General features: G+C 46.0%; 1 protein-coding gene across 2 annotated transcripts in view; it reads left to right on the top strand.

Annotated features, from left to right (window-relative positions):
- The window catches only part of PDZRN3 (PDZ domain containing ring finger 3), a 249,317-nt gene that overhangs the window by 187,449 nt on the left and 41,266 nt on the right, over positions 1-20,602 (top strand). Inside the window, exon 1 of one of the 2 annotated variants that reach the window (XM_012740356.3) lies at positions 4,249-7,087. The exons of the other annotated variant lie outside the window; for it this stretch is intronic. Coding sequence (XP_012595810.2) covers positions 6,674-7,087 — 414 coding nt within the window. The 5' untranslated portion in view covers positions 4,249-6,673. Of the gene's footprint in view, positions 1-4,248; positions 7,088-20,602 lie in introns of those variants that run through there. 2 annotated transcript variants of the gene reach the window in all.

Genomic DNA, 20,602 nt, shown 5'->3' with positions numbered 1-20,602 from the left:
AGGCTGATGCCACAGCACTCACTCTAGCCTAGTCGACAGAGTGAGACTCTGTCTTAAAAAATAAAAAAGGGGAAATCGTATCCAGAATAAGATAGGGACACAGCGCCGTTTCAGCAAGTTGTGCCCTGTCGTGTTCAGCAGGCCAGCCGCTTATAGAGTCTGTGCATTGATCAGCGTCATGAATGCGTTGTGTTCCTGAGATCATTTTCTAGCCCCTTCCTTCTCCCAACAAAAAGCCAGTCTGTAAAGCCTGTTTGCATGCCCCGGCATCCGTAAGGAAGATGTAAGGTCTCACTGCTTTGGGGCGAGGAATTCTGATCTCACCTCTGCCGGCTGTGGGCTGTGTGCTCTTGGGTGAACTGCTTTGCCTCGCTGAGCCCCAGTCCCCTCCTGGGTGAGATGAGTTCACTTCCTCACCCCATCACCGGTGAGCACCAGAGAACTCTCTGCTCAGTCTGTGATCGTTTTGTTGGCAAATTAGGGTCCGCAGGCCAAACCGAAACACCACAGCCTGTGTTGGTGCAGCCCCCAAACTAAGAATGTATTTTACATTTTTCAATGGTTGTCATACAAGTACCTATATTCCTGATGTTGCCCCTTGGCCCACACAATTCACTCTCTGGTCCCTTCCTGCAGACTGTGTTCCAGAACTTTCCAAGGCTATATCTCTTTTAAGGAGCTCTCTCCCCTATAACCCCGGTAAGAGGTCACTCCATTCTGATGTGGGGAAACCAAGTTCCCAAGAGGCTGTGAATGTCCTATGCTGTCTCTACAGGCTGATCTGGCAGCCCGGGCTGAGGTGACCCGCCACACTTCCCTGCCCCAGTCCCACGTGCCATGGTCTCCGTGCGGAACTACGCTTGCTTGCAAATCCCAAACAAGGCAGTGGGGCTTTTTTGGGGGTGGTGCTAGGTGGTTTTCTAGGCATTTCAGGGGCTACAGAAATGACTGGCTCAGGAACCTGCCTTCTGGAATTTCAGATCTAGGTGGGGCAGTGGAGGTACCCACTTGTCACCAGTGATGGGAAGAGGCGCTGGTACCATCTTTGTGGGGACCCCTAAGGAGGGAAGGTGGCCCACAGCGGCATCCCTGAGGCCCCAAGTCCATCGGAAAGCTCGGATGGTCTGCTGACCTCGAGGCCGGCCTTGGGCACAGACACCTGTGTTCTGGCCCCTCCCTCCTGGCCCCTGTGGCTCTTGCTGTCGTCTTGCCCGGCACCCCATTTTGTGGTCCACTGAGCGACTCTTGGAGGCCTGTTCCCTGCACCCCCAGCCCCTCCAGTCTCCACACGGCTGCAGGTGACACCAGCGAGCATCCATCTCGGCCAGCCAAGCGGGGTCCTCGGGTACCTGAAGCCCAGAAAAAAATGCCCTCGAGACTGCAGCACCTCAATCAATTTGGCAAAAAGAAAAAAATCCTTTCATTTTTAAAAATAAGATGTGAGGGCCTGAGCAGGTGTTCTGTGCTTGCGTAGCTTTTCAGAAACAAAAACTGTACTCATAGCTGCTATTACTTATATTTGCAACTCATCTGACGTCGTGTTTTTGCATTCTGGCATCTTTGAAGTTTGCATTTTTTTTTTTCTTCGCTATGATGATGCTTTTTATCCACACTTGGCCTTCTAGAAACCTCTTATTTCCTGTTCAAGCACCAGCAGCCACTCGCTAAGTGTGGTCGGGACAAGCTGCTGAAAAGTCACTTTGCCAAAGGTGAGGGTTAACTAGGAGTGACTAAACCGTTTCCTCGCCCGATTGTGATTCTGAATCTCTGGCCACAGCTTTGGATATAGGGTTTTTAGGAGCAGTTGTTCTATGGAAGGCAGAAAAAGCAGTTTTTCTGGGTTTTTCTGGCCCTGCCCTTCTTGCAAGAGCAGACTTCACTGTCCATGTTCGGCATGTGTGTCCATTTGGTCCCTGCTGTCGTCGCAAAGCCCAATCTCAAAGCCTGGTGCAGAGCAGGCCCTCAAATAATATCTGACGCCGAATTTATTGATCAGCTGAATTGATTGATCAGCTACTTGGCAAGCACCCTCAGAGCGGGGAGGCGGTGGGCTTGCATAGCTGAATGGGGGTCTGGTTTTTGCACCGGAAGAGCGCTCTGCAGGGAGGAAGGGAGTGATCCCAACATAGAGCACCCGCCTGCCGTGAATCGTGAATCGTAAGGAGGTGCACACAGGAGGTCCAGAGGCACACTGGGAAGGAGGAGGGTCCCTGTCACTGGGACCGAGGAGGTGAGATTCAAGGGGCTAATCAGAAGCAATGGAGTTGGGCGCACTCTTGCTTCTTTTCGAGACCAACTCTTCCCGGGAGCCCCTATGGCTCGACTGGAAGTTTGTGGTTTGCTGAGAACTGCGCTCAGTGGCACATGCTGAAGAAAGCGAGGTCGTATTTCAGGTGTCAAACAGGTGACCCAATCGGTGCACTGCAAATAACGTGCTCGAATTAGATCGCTCATTCTGCAATCCCTGAGCACCTGAAGGCCCTGCCGTTGCATGCCTCTTCTGTTTTGTGTCCCTTTGTGTGTCCTTTGGTGACCCCCCTTTGCACTTCATTTTTTAATTTCCACGGAGGCAGGAAGAGGCCAGGCGTCTGATGGCGCAGAACACCCGAGAAGAGGGCCTTGTGCTCTGGCCAGCTTATTAGGCACTTTCAGAAGATGTGATTACTAACTTGCAAAAAGACGTCAGGCATCTCGGTCAAACAATGTGTGCCTTTGTGCAGCCGGTAGTTCTTCATTTTTACCGGGACAGCTGTTGTCTCAGAAACAGTTCCATTGTAACTTCGCAGTGACTAGCAGGCTTTCTTGGCCCTTACGCTGCCTCTTGGATCAGGTTAATAAATGCCACAAATGGGTCTCACCACGCAGGTGCGAGCCCCCTTGTACACAATCGTGTGTTTCTTACGCACTGTGCAAAAACAACATTTGGAAAACGAAACTGCATTCTAAGTGTGCGAGATGATTTTCCCAAGCAAAGGGTACTTTTCGTGCAAAAAAATCACTTGTTTGTTTAGGCAACAGAGGTGCCAGGAGTGTTTTGCATTTTTTATTCCAAATAACCCACAGAGTGGCAAGCCAGCCACAAGTTTGATTTCTATTAATATTCTCTCCACTCTTCTTCCTGTTGGCAAGCGTGAAGGCTTATAACCACCTGGCTCGTTGAAGTGACATGCTAAGGTAGCAGTTCTCAAAGTGTGGCCCAGGCACCCCTGGGGGTTCCTGGATCCTTGTTTGTAGGCATCTGCAAGGTCAAAACCGTTTTCATAAAAATATCAAGACATTTTCCTGTTTCATTCTCATTCTTTTATGAGTAATCAGCAGTACGGTAGAATTTTCTAGAAGCTACATGACAGGCTATCACAAATGTTTGAACGCAGAAGCATCTATGAAAATCCAGCCCTCTTCAAGTACACTAGACCTTAAGGAGCTTTGGGAAAATGCAAAACAGTGTTTCGCTTACCTAAAAATTCTGTTTTGTAAACCATGGTTAATTTCATTAAAATGCCAAATTTATATTAATATGCAGTGGGTTTGTGATTGCTATTTTTAAATGAATTAGTAAATATTTTTTTAAATTTCTGATTATTTACAATCTAAATATCGACAGATATAACCCACATAAGCAACAGTAATTTTTGAGAGTGTAAAGGGTTGCTAAGAGCAAAAGAGCTAGAACCACTGACCCGACGTAGAATGCAGTCTGCACCACGACTCTCCCAGCTTGTTAGCGGGCTCTGAAAGTGTTCAAAACAGAGAGTGAGAGGGGTTACTGGCATTCCCTAATCACTTAGCTTTTGGCCCGTTTCTACATTTATTTGTGGGCGCGCAGGAAAAAAGATGAAGAACTGTGAAACCACAAAACCTTGTGAAAACGTAATTTAAAGGCCTGCAGCTTTGGAGGGAGGAGTGCCAACCACGACTGAAAGTCTTTTCTTCATGGGCACACTCCATTTTCTTCTCCGTGATGGTACTTGCCAGTTTTGGCTTGGTTTTTGTTTTTTTTTTTTTTTGAGACAGAGTCTCCCTTTGTTGCCCAGGCTAGAGTGAGTGCCGTGGTGTCAGCCTAGCTCACAGCAACCTCCAACTCCTGGGCTCAAGCGATCCTCCTGCCTCAGCCTCCTGAGTAGCTGGGACTACAGGCATGCGCCACCATGCCCGGCTAATTTTTTCTATATATATTAGTTGGCCAATTAATTTCTTTCTATTGATAGTAGAGACGGGGTCTCGCTCTTGCTCAGGCTGGTTTCGAACTCTTGACCTCCACCAGTCCTCCCGTCTCGGCCTCCCAGAGTGCTAGGATGACAGGCGTGAGCCACCGCGCCGCCCGGCCGGTACTTGCCAGTTTTTATGCCAAGTACCATCATGGACTGCCACTTACGGGTTTGTGAGACTGCCTGGGTCACCCTGCACGGGGTCTAGGCCAGTGGACTTGAGTCAGACACAGCCCCTGCCCTGGGGAAGCTGAACCGCTTGTACAGGAGACGGTCAGTAAACAGAGAAGCATAAACGAACGGGATTGTCACTGATTTTGAAGAGCGACACAAAGGGAGTGAACCAGGATAAGAGGACACGTTAATCCGGAGGCTCAGCAAGTCAATTCACACACAAGACACCCAGCAGAGCTGCTTTCTCTAAGGAGGCTTTGACTGAGCAGAGATGGGGTGGGGGGTCGGAAGGAGGGAGAAGGGGAAGAGTGGGTCTGGCAGAGGGGCTTGCCCGAGGGAGCCCTAAGGAAGGACATGGCTTGGTGGCAACGTGGTGGCAGCAGCAGGGCAGGTGAGAGACAATGGGTACAGGGAAATTGATGGGCAGGGACCAAATATCACCGGGCATCGTAGGCCCCAGTGAGGAATCTGGATTTTAATCCAAGTGTGATGGGAGCTCATTAGGAGGGCTTTTCAGCAAGCAGGGAAGAGATCCTATCTCTGCTTCGTAAAGAGCATCCTGGCGGCCACGGGGAAAAGAGTCTGAGGAAGGAGGTGACCAGGGTGTAGGCAGGAGAGGAGGCAGAGAGCCCAGCGGGGAGGCTCCTGGCGTCAGGCAAGAGCTGATGGCATTGGCAGGGCTGAGATCTGATTTGGGGTAGAACAGACTTCCTGGGGGACCAGAGGTGTAGGATGAGGCAGGGGGAGTGAACAAGCATGGCCTCTGGTTTGGGTTTCCTTTTCTCAAATCATTGCCAGAAAACCCTGCAAGGTGGTTAGCAGCACACACACCTGTTACTTAGAGACCAGGTGACAAAAGCCCCAGTCACTAGCTCGCTTGTGGATCGGCAGGTCCCTTCCCGGCGTCAAAGCGAGTCAGCACTCTCTGCCCTGCCCAGCGCCGCCTGCGGCTGCCTATCCCTGGTGACAAACACACTTCGGCTTCGTGCCCTGGCCTAAGCGGTGACTCCAGGTGAGGCTGTCGCTGGAACCTCCCCCTCCCCCACCCCGGGATGCCAGGGCTGTCCTCGGGTCTGAGTCGAGTGGCCGTGCCTTCACCTTCCTGCCTGAGAAATGGGACCGGCCGCCCCTGCTGGCCGCCAGCCCGCGTGGGGTTTTACGAGGACGGGTTTGCTCACGTCTCGGGTGTGTCACAGCTGGCGGAGAAAGGGAGCCTTATTCTTCCGGCCCCTGGACGCCTCTTAACAGGGGACGTGGGAGTCGTCCTGGGAGACAGTTAAACCTTTGTAAACACGAAGCGGGTGCTGGGGGCTCTTGCAGGCAACTGTGAGAATTTTAAATGTCAGCCGTTAGAGTTGCGACAAAGGTCCCGTGCATTTCGCCCAGACAGTGGGGAGCAAAAAAAAAAAAAAAAAAGTATTTTTAAAAGCTATCAAGTTTATTACTCAGGGGGACAGAGGCAAGAAGCAGAAGCAAGCAAGGACCAAAAATTGTAAATGCCATGTGTGCTCACCTTCCACTTGTCACTCTGCAGCTCTCTTGCTTTCTCGCCACGCCACGCAGGGCTGTAGGCGCGGAGGTCTGGGCAGATAGGGGACATCAGAGACGCAGCTCTGGAGCAGCAAGTGACAGTTAGCCCAGCAATAGGATCTCTGAAATATCTGTAGCCTCTGTGTCACTGAGGCCATGGCACGAGGCCGGCTGCTTCTCTTTCTTCTAGCGAGCCGGGCAGCCCTTGGACAAATAAGTTTCTGCTGTTGGAATTGAAAATGTATTTGGGGAATGATTATCCGCTTACTCACCTGTAGGGCAGCCTCTCTCCTTACAACCTCTGGCTACTTTGCATGCTCACGCCTCTATCTTGCAGGTGACATTCTTATCTTTTATTCATGTGTGGAGTCTCTTTCCTTATAACTTTGGAAAGCGCCAGATATTTTTATGGACATTTATGCCAAGCATGCCCTCCCCATAAAATCTGTTTATACGCCGTCATTAGCTGCAGCATTAAATACATTTTATCTCATCAGAAATTTGATGACACATTTAAAAAATGAATTTCGACTCAGCCGAACCACATCAGGGGATTATCCTGAGAGACCCCGCTCCGAATGCAGTCGTGTTTATTTGTCACCGCCAGAAAATGGCTTGCGAAACTGTGAGTGCCTTTTATGGTCTCCCCACCGCTGGAGCACTCGCCTGTTAATTAGAGAAATTTCAACTGTCATCGTTGGCAATTATAGCTTCTGTATCATTGTCTGTTATGAATAGTCAATGAGAGCTGATTAATATGCATGAGCAGCAGTATATATAGCGTTGTGCATTGGACCACAATCCAGCTGCCAGAGTCGCTCGGAGGAGGGAGTGGTGTGCATGCGTGCGTGTGTGTGTGTGTGCGTGTGTGTGTGTGTGCACGCGCGTGCATGCATGCTGCCAGGGGAGGAAGGGAAGCGTGGAAGGGGGGAGAGAGTTGTTTTCCAGCCCTAGAGAGCAGCGCCAATGTGAAGCGCTGCAGCCCCCGGCTGACTCACCTGAGGCTCGGGGAGGATCCGTTCAATGCCTGCGCGCTCTCCAAGGCGGCTGCTCTCCTCCTCGGGTGCTGGCGAGTCCTGAAGCCTTCCTCTGCCGTTTCTCTAAACATGGGATGCAGTTTGTGCAGCCTGCAGAAGCAAGAGGAGCAGTACAAATTACTCTACGAAGTTTGCCAGGTAACGCGTTGCATTGTCATTTGTTAGGAATGCACAGGCACCCACCTGGCAGAGTTGTAACTTCTGGGAAAGGAATTGGGGGGTGTGCATGTTTTGTGTTCCGAATGAGGCAGCCTTTCTGACTTTTCTGTGCATTTGCTATTCCATCTCTTCAACAAAACTTCCCCTTCCCGGTGGCACTTAGGTGCCTGTATTTGGAAATAGAGCTAGATGCTGATGGTCATTTAAATGTGTTTCCAGTAGTCGTGTCGCAAGGCTCCTTTACAACTGACCTCTCCCCGGGAGTGTCAAATTGGAAGGGTCAAAGTTTGAACAGGTTGGAGAGGACGTGGATGATGATTAATGTTTGCAAGGGTTTGTCTGTTTGCAAATAGTTACGAGGGGCTCTTTTCAGCGGGGACACAGGCTCTCTGCCGGCTTGGTTCTTTTCAGCAACTTCTTGAAACGGGACACATGGTTCCAATGTTTGCATCGCGCTTGCCATTTCTGTACCCCTCTCTGTTTAAATTTTAAGAACTTCAAGAGCAAGGGACTGGCTCTTGGGTGCTGTCTTCCATAGCAGATAACTTCTTGCATCTTCTAAGGCATTGCTAATAACAACATGCAATTTCAGTTGAGATGAAATGGGATGTTTACGCTACAACCCAGATAACCTATCTTACACCCTTGCGGAGCGCTTTCTTTTCCCATATTCCAGTCCTAGCCTCAAGTTAGGAGCCTTTGATACTGCCATTGGTAAAGCTACCCCAGCAGTTAAGAATTGTCCCCTTAAATCTTAATTCTCCCTTCAAAATTGTCTTTGGTAATCAAAAAAAAAAAATCATAATTCTCCTAAGTTTGTTTTTAGGTTAGCACATTAGAAGAAGGTTTTTATAGCCAGTGAGAAACAAAAGGTGCGTGTTTCTTTGATTATAGCAATAAATGGCATATTAATATATTTTTTAAAGAGCCAGACTTGACTTTAAAAAGAATTTGATTAGCCGTCAGCTGGATGCCATTTTTGCATGGGCCACCAGAGGGCGCTTACCATTAAAGAGACACAGTGAGACACAGCTAGGAGTGAGCTGGCTGCCACCCTGGGTGAATCAAAGGTGTGTCCGTCTGTCTGTCTGCCTTCCTCAGGCATAGAGAGTGTCAAAGCAAGCCTTTTGAGGCTTGGGGTCCCAACTACATGCAAAGAGCACATATCTTAACAAAAAACAAGCATCTTAACTAAGCCTTGGAAGTAAACACACTTCTGACCTTGCAACTTCACACACAGGACTCTGATTCATTCATGTCCCTTTCTTGAAGCCGAGTCCGGGGAGGGTGTCTGAGCTCTTAGGCAAAAGTGCTGCCACCACTGGTGATCTGGCCCCATGCCTTGTGTGACCATGTGGCGTGTTGCAATCTGCATTTTTGCCAAGTTATCCGTGCAGTGAGCTTGGGGGCGGTTCTCGGTGAGTTGAGTGAGCAGAAGTGAAACAAACAGAACAACAGACACCATGACCCGGACCAGGCAGTTGTGTTGCATAATTTCACCGCTGAAATTATGAAATTTCAGAGAAATTTCACCGCTGCATATGAAATAGCCACGCATAGTAAGTTAAAAGGGAGTTTTAAAAACCCGCTTTTTAAAGATACTGCATTTTACCATCCGTGCACAAAAACTGTCATTAGCACTCATCGTTGTAGATACATCAATTACACTGGCATCCTCCAAAAGGCAACTGTGCCACATCTCTGGCAAATCTGTGTTAACTTGTCTTCTATTCATCTGTATTGTTGGTGACCCCCACCACACACACCTGCCCCCCAAAGAAGGAACCTGGGTACTGTTTGTTTGTTTTTTACTAGGTGGATTTATGTGGAAATATTTCTGGCCAAAGCATCGTGCAGTAAATTGCTGATAAATGACTTCCATCTGGAATACACTTTGTCAGCAATTTAGAAAGCCATGCAGATTTATTTTCAAGGAACTCAAACTACTTTTCAGACCCATTACCCCTTGTGCCAACTAAGTAAAATCCCCCTTGCTCCTATTCTTTGGGAGTCCTGAACCGTAGCATAAAGGAATTCACAAAACACTTGCAGGAATTAATGATGGCATTCTCACTCTTATTATGCAAAGCCTTATTAGAGCAGAGAAATTAAGGTTTCCATAAATTACAGTTCCAGAAGGTCCGGTGCGTCTGGCTTCAGTAAGCCCTCGTAACAGCAGCACAAAGAGGATCAAATATTCCAGGGCTCAGACTTTATCCTTTCCTCATCCAGAGATAATTCAAAGAGATGCTCTTCATTAGGGCTGTTGGCAAGCTGCCTACGGTTTCTTTTTGGGGCTGCTGGGAGCTTAATGATGCAGAACAATGGCTTTGCCTCTTGTTGCACACGTACCTATTGTACCTTTAATCACATTAGAAAAACAACAACAACAATACATGAAGTTGCCTGGTCATTAAAGGCCATTGCAAAGAGTGCAGACAGATCAGTGTTTGGCACCATGCATTGAAGGCTGCACCAAGATATCTGGGGAACACTCAAGCACATCTAAGGAGAGGAAGCCTCCTGCCTACCCTGGGGTTGTAAGATCAGTTGGGTACAGCAGTTCTTTGGGCTTCCGTGATAACTGTGGTGTTGGCTGGGAGAGGCATCAAGACAAAACCCATGCCTATCAAAATTTTGGAATTTAAATTAGCAGTTGCTTCATGCTCCGGAAAACTTTAGTCTGTCCTGAGTACCTTTGAATGCTCAGAAGAACTATTAAGGTGAAAGAGCAGGGAAGTGAAAAAGGAAGAGGCTTTAATGTTATCAAGAAGTGCAGTCCTCTAGTTGGCTAAATTAATCAGCACAGGGGATCTTGTGTTCTGGGGGAGATGGGGTAGGGAGTCCCCCAACTCTTGGGCCGTGGCAGAATCTACCTAAATGTGGGGGCTGGGTTATGGGGGTGGGAGGGTTGCAGAGATGGGAAGGTCTGTGGCTCTGTTAGTTTGGGGCTGGTGACTCCAGTACAGCCCAAGCACCAGCTGTCCTGTCAGGACAAGGGGAAATCCAGGGCATGGATGGATGCTTTGGGGAGGGGTATCTTTAAATGGAGATAAAAGGAGCAGTAAGTACACTAGGAAGTGTCCTTAATTCCCTCCACCTCTTCTAACGTTAACCGGAGACTGTTTGCAGAATAATGACCTTTGCTAATTTGATTAGGCAACGAGAACATAAGTCTGGTTGGGACTTCAAAGTAGAAATTATAACTAACACATTTCCCTAAAATCTGCATGTGCATTTTCAAGATGACAAGGAAAACTTATTTATAAAATTGCAGTAATATTCATTGCAACCACCACATTATTTATTGTGCACTTACTATGTGCCAGCGCCATCTAAGTCCCTACTGTGCATTTTCCCATCAAATCTACACAGTGGCATGAAAAGATGGGTGATATCGTTATGCTCATTTGAAAGATGGGAAACTGACACATAAAGGAATGAAAAGTGTGACTGGGAGTCACATCTGCACGGTGATGCCAAAGTCTGTGGATTCTCTTCTTGTATAGATAATTTTCAGAAATGTCAATAGATAACCAACTTTATAGGGAACACTTGAGTTCGTTTTTTTCAAATCACTCTTGTATCTCTGAGGCTAACATAATAAAGACCCTGCATCCTCAAATAGGCCCACGTGGTGCCTTTTATACCACTCAGAATCGTTCGTTTTGAAAAGTATTATAAAAACTTGACCCAGTAACTTAGGTGACCTACCAGAAAACTATATATATGGATTTGTGACCTTTTATGCATCAGTCTATTAGCCAGTGTGCTAGAAAAACACAGATTTCCAACATACATACTAATCAGAATCAACAAGTTTATGGAGAAGTCTGGAAATTTGACTCTACACAATCCTATTTTCGTATTTAATTAGCTACATGCAATAGTCAATTAGAGGAATTTACTCCTGTAGAGCAAAGCAACTGTGAGTCTGTTGAGAATCAGCCAGGTCATGGTTTGATTAAGTGTGGACAGAGTTAATGACGTTAATTGGATGAACATAAACTTGACCTCCACGCAGCAGTGTTGAACCTGGCAAAGTTTTCCTGCAAGTAGGAGTGTGTTTGCTTAAACAGCCTATCAATTCTAAAAGCTTTGTTTCAGAAGCTTCTTCTCATTCTGAATTCATTTAGGCAAAGCAGGTATGGAAAAAGAAAGCCATCTCCTCCTGCCTTGACCAACTACAACCCTTTATTGAGTATGGGGTCTGCCTATGGCTGAGAAAGTCACTTCTTTAATGTGTGGGCATTTATCTGTCACTAGCTGTTTTCTCATCAGCTAACAATGGATCATAAACCACTTCTGCATTGATTAAGAAATGAAATGGAATAGCCTAGGGTAGGATGAGGGCTCATCTCTCCTCTTTCTACTGTCTCCAGCTTTGGGAAACCATAAAGGAGTTTTCCCGCTTTTTCCTTAAAACTGAAGCCTGTTAGCCACTATCCTAGCTTGGGTGCCCTTCTGTGTGGTCTCAGGATGCCCCACCCACCACCTGCTCTGAGTACTCCCATGATGCCCTGCAGCACTGCTGCATCCCTGCACTGAGCACTCCCATGATGCCCTGCAGCACAGCTATGTCTCTGCATTGAGTGCTCCCATGATGCCCTGCAGCACTGCTGTATCCCTGCACTGAGCACTCCCATGATGCCCTGCAGCACTGCTATATCCCTGCATTGAGCACTCCCATGATGCCCTGCAGCACTGCTGTATCCCTGCACTGAGCGCTCCCATGATGCCCTGCAGCACTGCTGTATCCCTGCACTGAGCACTCCCATGATGCCCTGTAGCACTGTATCTCTATACTAAGCACTCCCATGATGCCCTGCAGCACAGCTATATCTCTGCATTGAGTGCTCCCATGATGCCCTGCAGCACTGCTGTATCCCTGCACTGAGCACTCCCATGGTGCCCTGCAGCACTGCTGTATCCCTGCACTCAGTGCTCCCATGATGCCTTGCACCTTCCTTCACCTCATTTCCATATTACATGTTATTTAATAATTTGGCCTCCCCTGTTACGCTGTGAACTCCATGGAGATCTAGTCGCCACTTTTACCCTCAGCACCTGGTTGGTTGAACGTGTTGGATTTTGTAGCATCTGTGGGTGAGAAGCAAGGGATACTAGTTAGGAATCTGGAAAGAGAACTAAATGTTGGACAAAATAGCTATGGTTTGGACCAAGGAGGTGAGGATGGAGAACAAAGGAGGTACTAGATGTTCATTTTTCATTCATTCAGCCAACCAGCCTCAGTGTGCTGAGAACTGAGGTGCTCACGCCCTTGGCCCTCTGTCCCCTCCTCCGTGGCCTACAGATCCCCTGTGTCATCTGGCCTCTTCTTACCTGTCCCATAAACCTCATGCCGCTCACCTGTGCTGGTCCTACAGACCTTCTTTCAATACCCAGAACCCACCTTGTCCCCTCCCATCTGCCATGTCACACCCTTGAGGCCTCAGTTTCAATGTCCCTCTCCCTGGTGACTGTACCTGACCTAAGAAAATCTCCCCACGCCCACCTGTGTTCACCTCTCTGGGCACTATTGATTTCCTTCCGAGCACTTAGCACAGCCTGTGCACTTGTTAACTTGGCTCATCATCTATGCCCAACCCTTAGCCCCACGGGAAAATGTCAGCCCCATGAAGGTTGGGACTTCGCATTGTTCTCTGTGACACCCCAGGCCTGGCACCTAACCAGTAACCAGCCAGCCCATGTTTACCAAATTAACTTCTGAATGAGACACATATCAAGTGGGTCTCGCTTTGGTCGAGAAAGGTTTTTAGCGATGACACATGAGTCCCATAGATGCAGCTGCATGTTGCCATGAGGCAGGCAGGTGGCATGGGGTCCCAGGGGAGAGGACAGCCCCCCTCTCTCTGTGTTCCTGTCACCCACCTGCCATGCCACGCAGAAGGAAGCATATGGAATAACGAAAAAAATGTGGCTTTAATAAATGAGTATCTCGTGTTCATTAATAATGCAAGGAGACATCATGGTTAAGTCGGGCGGTGGGGACGAGGGTGCACAAGAGAATACAGTCAGCAGCTCTGGGTAAAGGCACACTGGAGCCGAGCTAACCCTGTGCATTCTCTCTCCCTCTCGGCATTAAGCAGAGAACGTAGCCTTCACTCTCTAAAGCCCACAGCGCCAGTATCTAGCTGCAGGTGTCATAATGTTGATGAAATGTAGTTGAGCTACGCTGCCGACCAGCAAGTGCTTCCCTGAGAAATGCCAGGAATGAATCTGTCCCACTTTGAATGACCTGCTTGCCTACTTGTTCACCAGGCACAGAGCGCCGTTGTTCACTAGTCAACTTTGGGAAAAGGGTCCCTTTGTCATCTGTTGATCGCCTGCTTGGCAGAATATTTCTTTTTTCAAGCACATCTGGTCATATTCATCAGCTTGCAGTAGAGAATAAACTGAAATAGTGCATACGTGATAGAAAATTATTGGCACCAATGTTCGGTTGTGTCGCACACTGATTTGCAGAAAAGCAGGATAGCTTTTCTGGCTGTTGAGAAGTCTCTGGAAGTTTCTTCTGAGTCATTAGTTCTCAGAGTATGGTCCTAGTCCAGCAGCATCACCATCACCCGGAATGTGTTAGAAATGCAGATTCCCAGGCCCTGCCCGAGCTCTGCTGACCCAGAACCTCGGGGGTAGGGCCCGGCAGCCATCTGTGTCACAGGCCCTCCCGGTGAGCTTGGGTGACGTTCACATTTGAGAGCCTCTGTTTGAAGTTAAACCAAAAATACTAGAAGAGGGAGAAGTCTTGGGGGGAACCTCAACTTTCCGACAGATTTCCTGAAGTCTTTGTTGAATGAGTAGGCAGTAAAGAAGTCAAATGCCAGACACTTACACACAGATTGAAAAATCTAACCATCTGTTGATTAATAACAAGAAAAAAAAAAGTTATTTTGCTTGAGAACATTTTCCAAATAAATTATTCTGTGATATCTAGTTTGTAACTGGAAAACTGAAGGCTATTAAAGTTTTGTCTGTAAAATACACACACACACACACACACAATTTCTCATCATATTCCTTCCCCAAATCACCCCAGGCTCCAGAATTATCCTGTATCTTCCTAAACCATGTACTCTTCCTATAAATATTCCCTCTCCAATAGTAAATAGGGAATCTAATTAATTTCCAATAATTTGAACAATGATGAGCAGAATTCTTCTGCCAGAAGGGGATGTATTTTTAGGAAGGACGTTGTTACCCAAAGGAATCCTAATTTGCAGGGGAAGTAAGTTTGAGCAGGGACCTCTTTCTCCCGAGAGCTGTACAGCTGTCACCATGATGACAGGTCATGATTTACAGACTCCACTTTTAGGGGCTTTCAGGTTACAGACTAATAATTATCTCTGTCAGTTAAACAACACCACTGGCCAATCTTTAATGACTCTTCTTAATATACATTTATAGGAGGAGATTTGTGCTCAAGGATGCACATTTTTGGAAGTCTTAGTGGGGGTTCCAAATTGCCCCCTAAATGAGTCTCTCTAGGTGTAACATCTACCAGTGGATGAGTTATCTACTTTACCTCATTCTCCACCTAACACTCATTGGGAATGAAGGGCATTTTTTTTTTTTGGCCTATTTGATGTTCAGCTTGTCACAGTGGCAAATGAGTAAAAAGAATGGAATCTCATTTTTAACTTGCATTCTTATGCCAGTCTCAAGGTACAAAGATTCCTCTAGTTTGTGGTTCTCAAACTTGAACTTGCATCAGAATCACCTAGAGGGCTTGTGAAAACACTGAAGGCTCTGCCTTACCCCTTAGACTTTAGATGTTGCTGGCCTGGGGGACCACCCTTTGAGAACCACTGCTCTAGGAGATACATAGGTGATTGGACACAGATTGATGGATGGAAAACTGAAAGGATGGGATGGAAGAAGGGCATTTGGGGTATATTATACACCTCTTTAGCTTTGCTAATATCAAATTGTTTTCCATCGTCGTGGTAGAGAAGTTCTCGATGGTTCATATTCCTGCCAACGCTTGGCACTGTCTGACTTCTTGATTTTCCAATAGAGTCAATATGAAGGTTTATTCATGTGAGCTCCATGGATTAAATTTTCTTTACCCCGATTAATGAAATTAAATATTTTGTTTTCATACGTACAAAAGTTGTTCTGTATGTGAAGTTCCTGCTCAAGCTTTTGCCCATTTCTTTGTTTTGTAGGATTTTTTAAAAGGTAGCCTAGATACCAGTCCATCAGATATAAGTGTTACAAACATCTTCTCCTAATTTGTGGCTTGTCTTTGTGTTCTCTTTGTGATAGTTTCCAATGCACCAAATCCCTTAATACAGTCAGATATTTTTGTCTTTCTTTATGGTTTGTGCCTTTGAATCTTTGTTCCTCATTCATAAAGATATTTACTTGTATTTTCTTCTAAAAGCTTTATCTACAGTTTGTCTTTCATAGTCACTTTTTTATGTATGGGTAATGTTAGGGTCCAGCTTCATTTTTTATCACTATGGATTGTTCTAGTATCACTTACAGAAAAGCCCATCTCCTCCCCATCAAGAAGAAATGTCAGTTTCCCTATATGGCTGGGGTCGTTTCTGGCCTTTCTGGACTGTTCCATTGGTTAGTGTCTTTTCCCTGCACCAATTAGCACACTTCGAGTGGCTATGATATCACACTATATATTCATGCAAGTCCCTCTCCAGTGCCACCTTGTTTCCTAGGCTGTCTTTGGTGCTGTCCTCATCCGTGGACATTTGATGATGATCATTTTGCCAAAGTGACATATTGGTAGTGGTTTTTTTCCAACGTAGATGGTGGGTTTACGGGTATTCATGGTAGCATTCTTTGTCAATTACATACGTATGTTATCGAAATTTTTAAACATATTCAATACTTAACAAAATAAAAATATTAAAAGGATCTCCAAGAAGAAATATATCTAAAGCCTCCCCAACTCCAAGCTCTGAAGGAAAATAAATCAGAAACAGTAATGGCGGAAGGAAGGGCTTGGCTGGGTATGAAGATCTTCAGAAAGTACAAAATTTTCTTCACATAAAGCATTCTTCATCTGTCAAAAGATTTTCTCCAACTAGACTGTCTTGTTATAAAAGAAGACACATCTGTAAGACGACAGTTAGAACTAGTGTTTTTTTAATAAACACAATTCCTAAGGTTGCATGTTTCTATCTAAAGCAATCTTAAATCTGAAGCAAAAAGTTTGTTCCTTTTTGTGAACAAACACGTGAACCAAATGATGCAGACACTTACTATTCACAGCACTAAACCAATGAAAACAGAGTTAATTTGTCAGACATCTGGGAGAATAACAGTTTTCTCCCAGCTCGTCAAGCACTTTACGGTAATACAGACACGTCCCTGTTTTGCCATACGTGACAATTAATTATTCCCCTCCCCCGCCCCAAAGTGTCAGTGGTTGTGGCACCTAACATTAGAAGTGACATGCATTTTAATAAAAGAAAACTCTAAAGAATATGAACCAATTTTCCTTTAGCAAGCAGCTGTTTTCTATTTTGGGAGTCTCTAAACATAGAAATTACTATCCATCATAACAATATTTCAATTGGCACCACAGAGATAAAAAGTAGCAGATATTTCCGCTCAGAATCACAGTGGTATTTTACATCTGAGATTACCTTCCTTTTTTATCTAGTTACAAAATGACTGGCATGAATCAATTTTCACACTTACACTGTACATTTTATATACTAGCTACTATATGTTGCACTTAACTGCTTATTTATAGACCTGTTCCTATTTGGAACAATTCCTTAATAAAAGATACCTCTGTTTCCCTTGGGTTGGTATTTCTGTCTGTGGCAACTTTCTAAATGTAAGATTTGTAGTACTGAGCAACTTTCCAGTATTTAAGGTCGAAGTTGTTTAGCATGTATGTCTAATCTCTCTGTCCCCAATTAATTGAACTTGAACTTTCTGTTCAAGATCCTCCATGGATTGGAATTGAAAGGTGGGTGTTCCCCAGGGAGTAGAGGGAGGGAAGCAACCACACCAAGGAGAGATTAATGAAAGAGAGTCAGTGCATTCGTTTTTCTCAGTTGGCCGTGAAGTTTCAGAACCAACTGTGCTCCGTGGTTAAGACATAGCCAGGGGAAAGAGGAAACAGTCCCAGCATGGTATTGCTTATCCCTGAATTAATAGTGACAGCCCAAGATTAATATTTCCAAAGATTTGGTTATCCTCCTGCTAACAACAACAGACAGCTTTTGAGTGGTCTTCGCCCTGCCCATGTTATATTATGGAATCTCATATAAATTCCCTACCCACTACCCCTTGAAGGATAGGCACTGTTTTTCCATTTTACAGATGAGACAACTGAGGGTTCTAGAAGTTGACTAACTTGCCTGGGGTCACACAGCTGGAAATTGGCAGAGACAAGATCATAACACAGGACCGTCTGACTCAACGACAGACTTGACCTTGGGCAGGTTCCCTCACCCAATTCTTGAACACACTTTTTAGGGGGTGCCTCCCTCCAGCATTCTTGGCATCGTGCAACAGGACAGAAGGAAAAGACCTTGGACTTAAGGTGCTTACATTCTAGAGAGATCAGGACAGAAATTAAATAAGCCATGTATATAATTATATCATTGAGCACATAATTATAATGAATGTTCCAAAGGAATATGGTGCCACTACAAAAACACTGCAGAAAAACCTGAACGAGAAACTGCTCAGTTTTCTCCTCTGCAACATGGAGATTATTTTGCAGCTTTAGAGGTTCAAGAGGAAGTTCACCTTATCATTTTGTTAAAGCAGGAGAGGGATTCCATTTGCAAATTATCCCAATCTGTAATTGCCTGGGTTTTCCTAAGGGCAGCATTTACTGAGTGCCTACTGTGTTCCCCGGGCCATGTGCAGACGGAGAGGCTGAATATAGCCATTCGCTCATAGTGCTCATGGCTTGGTTTAGAAGACCCCTTTGCCCTGGGAGGCCGAGGCAGGAGGATCGCTCAAAAAACCAGGAGTTCAAAACCAGCCTGAGCAAGAGCGAGACCCCGTCTCTGCTAAAAATAGAAAGAAATGAATTGGCCAACTAAAAATACATAGAAAAAATTAGCCGGGCATGGTGGTGCATGCCTGTAGTCCCAGCTACTCGGGAGGCTGAGGCAGGAGGATCGCTTGAGCCCAGGAGTTTGAGGTTGCTGTGAGCTAGGCTGATGCCACAGCACTCTAGCCTGGGCAACAGTGAGACTCAGTCTCAAAAAAAAAAAAAAAAAAAAAAAAAAGGACCCGTTTTCCCTCAAATCCTCATTTGTGAAAGGCAAAGACCTGGATTCTTTTCATGTCTCTGCAATTCAGTGGCTGTGAAAAAGGTCTCACTGAGCCTTAGATTCTTCCTCTAAAGCACGGGAATACAAGCTCTTTCTCCTAGGGTGTTGGGAGTGTCCAAGTGAGTTCTAACATGAGTGTCATTGTATCCGGGACCTGTATGGCACGGTGTCAGTTCTGACTGCTAGTAGCTGTGGGTTCTCCATCCATAGATTCAATCCACCAAAGATAAAAATATTTGGGGAAAATAAAAATTCCACAAAGTTTCAAAAGGCAAAACTTGAATTTGCCACAGGGCAAGTACTGTGTTGAATTCATGTGAATGAAATGCTGTGTAGGCATTGCATTAGGTATGATAAGTAATCTAGAGATGGTTTAAAGCATATGGAAGGATTTGCATAGGTTGTATGCAAATGCTACACCATGTTGTATCAGGGACGTGAGCATTTGTGGACTTTGGTAGCCAAGAGGGGTGTTGGAACCAATGCCCCATGGATACCAGGGTATAATCCTATTGCCAAATGAGCCAGTCAAGGCTCTGGGAGTCTAGAACAGATGAGAGCAGCCAGGCTTCCAAAATTGGGTCAAAAATGGTCATCATTAAGGGTTGAATGTCACTGAGAGAGCAGTAAAATGATGGGAATAGATCCAAGAAGGCCAGCTTATGTGGACATCCTTGGGTATCATTCGTGCAACATCATTTTCTTTAAAGGAACAGTGGGGGGCCAGGGCTTTTGAGAGATGTATGTAAAGCCAAAGCTGCTTAAAAATAATAAGCAGAGGTGGAAGTGTGTTCGGAGAAAATGCTCAGATTCAGTCATTTGTCCAACAGGTTATCTATGGAATACCTCTAGTATCCCGGGTAGGGATAGCCACTGGCAATAGGGCAGCGGTCACAAAATAATGATCCTCACAGTGCTTGCCGCCCCGAGGTGGATAGAGCCATCCACCCAGTTTTATCACACAAAATGCATTGGCGGCCAGCACCAAGTGCTGGAGGCACAAAACAGAGCTGACTGAGACCCAGTGCGGTGGCCAGGCCGGGCTTCCTGGGCAGTGGATGTCAGCCAGGCAGAAGCTTCCGGACAGGAGGAGTCACGGATTTCTAGGGACAGTGCTTCATTTACAATCCTTTAATGTGCATATGTCTCCTGTGCTGTCTCTTATCCAGACAGGGCTTGGTGGCCAAGAGGCTACCCCAAGCTTGACACCCAGCCCTCAAGCTAAAGCGTGTGACAATATAAAAGTGCTGTGTGCATGGTGGTATATGACTGTACAATGCATATTTGGAGGGAGAAATATTTTGGAAAGGCATTAAACATGTTGATCACGTCCCTCTCCAAACTAAAAAAAGCTAATGAAGGGAACATATGTTTTTCCCATTATGCATTTTTACAAAGCAGAGTCCTATGTTCACATAAACAAAAGGTGTAACCTATGTTAGACCCGGATAGAGTTGGTGTGCGGAGCCTAGCATAGCAATTAGGACAAGTCTGTGGCCAGAAATGTCCTGTGGCCACACTTAGCGGATGCTACCCCTGCCACCAAACCCGGTTTTCAATGAGCTCATCCGAGAGGCACGATGAAATGAGGTCAAAGGAAAGCTCGGAGAGCTTCGTGCTCTTGGCTTTAAACTCAACTAAGAAAAGATTTAAAGGAAAAAAAAAAAAATCCCTGACCCAAACAAAAAGCAGAGGGAAAACTTGCTGTGGCCTAAAGCAATTGAAGAAAAATACCGAATCCTCCCGTGGCTGCTCCCCCACCCCCACCCCGTTCTGGGCGAGCGAGATCCGTATTTTTGCCCCCAGCAAGCTTGTTTCTGTTTCTAAGACCCACTCACCGTTTTGCTGAGACAAAGCTGTGAGTGCATTTCCACGCAGCTGGGCACACTTGCTAACGACACTGAAGCATCCAAACTATAAATGTCACCCGTCATGTCCTCCCCTCTGATAACTTTACTCTTTAAAAAATTTATGACACTCTTTCTGCAGCCTTTACATTTGCCAGAATCCAAATCACGTACACATACTGCCCCCCTCCATCTCTGAACCACCCCTGTGTTTCCTCATGTTCTAATTGCATTATCAAGTGTTTTGTTTGGTTCATTAATTCCTTCCCAGATGATCCGCTCCTGGTAGGTTTCTAGCAAATTCTACTCATGTCTAATAAATCATCTTAGAAAGTGCTGCAGGTTTTTTCCTCTGTTGTAGG

This window comes from Microcebus murinus, chromosome 28, assembly GCF_040939455.1.
Source record: "Microcebus murinus isolate Inina chromosome 28, M.murinus_Inina_mat1.0, whole genome shotgun sequence".
Lineage (NCBI taxonomy): Eukaryota > Metazoa > Chordata > Mammalia > Primates > Cheirogaleidae > Microcebus > Microcebus murinus.
The sequence above is the reverse complement of the archived record's forward strand: the minus strand, read 5'-3'. Positions and strand labels throughout refer to the sequence as shown.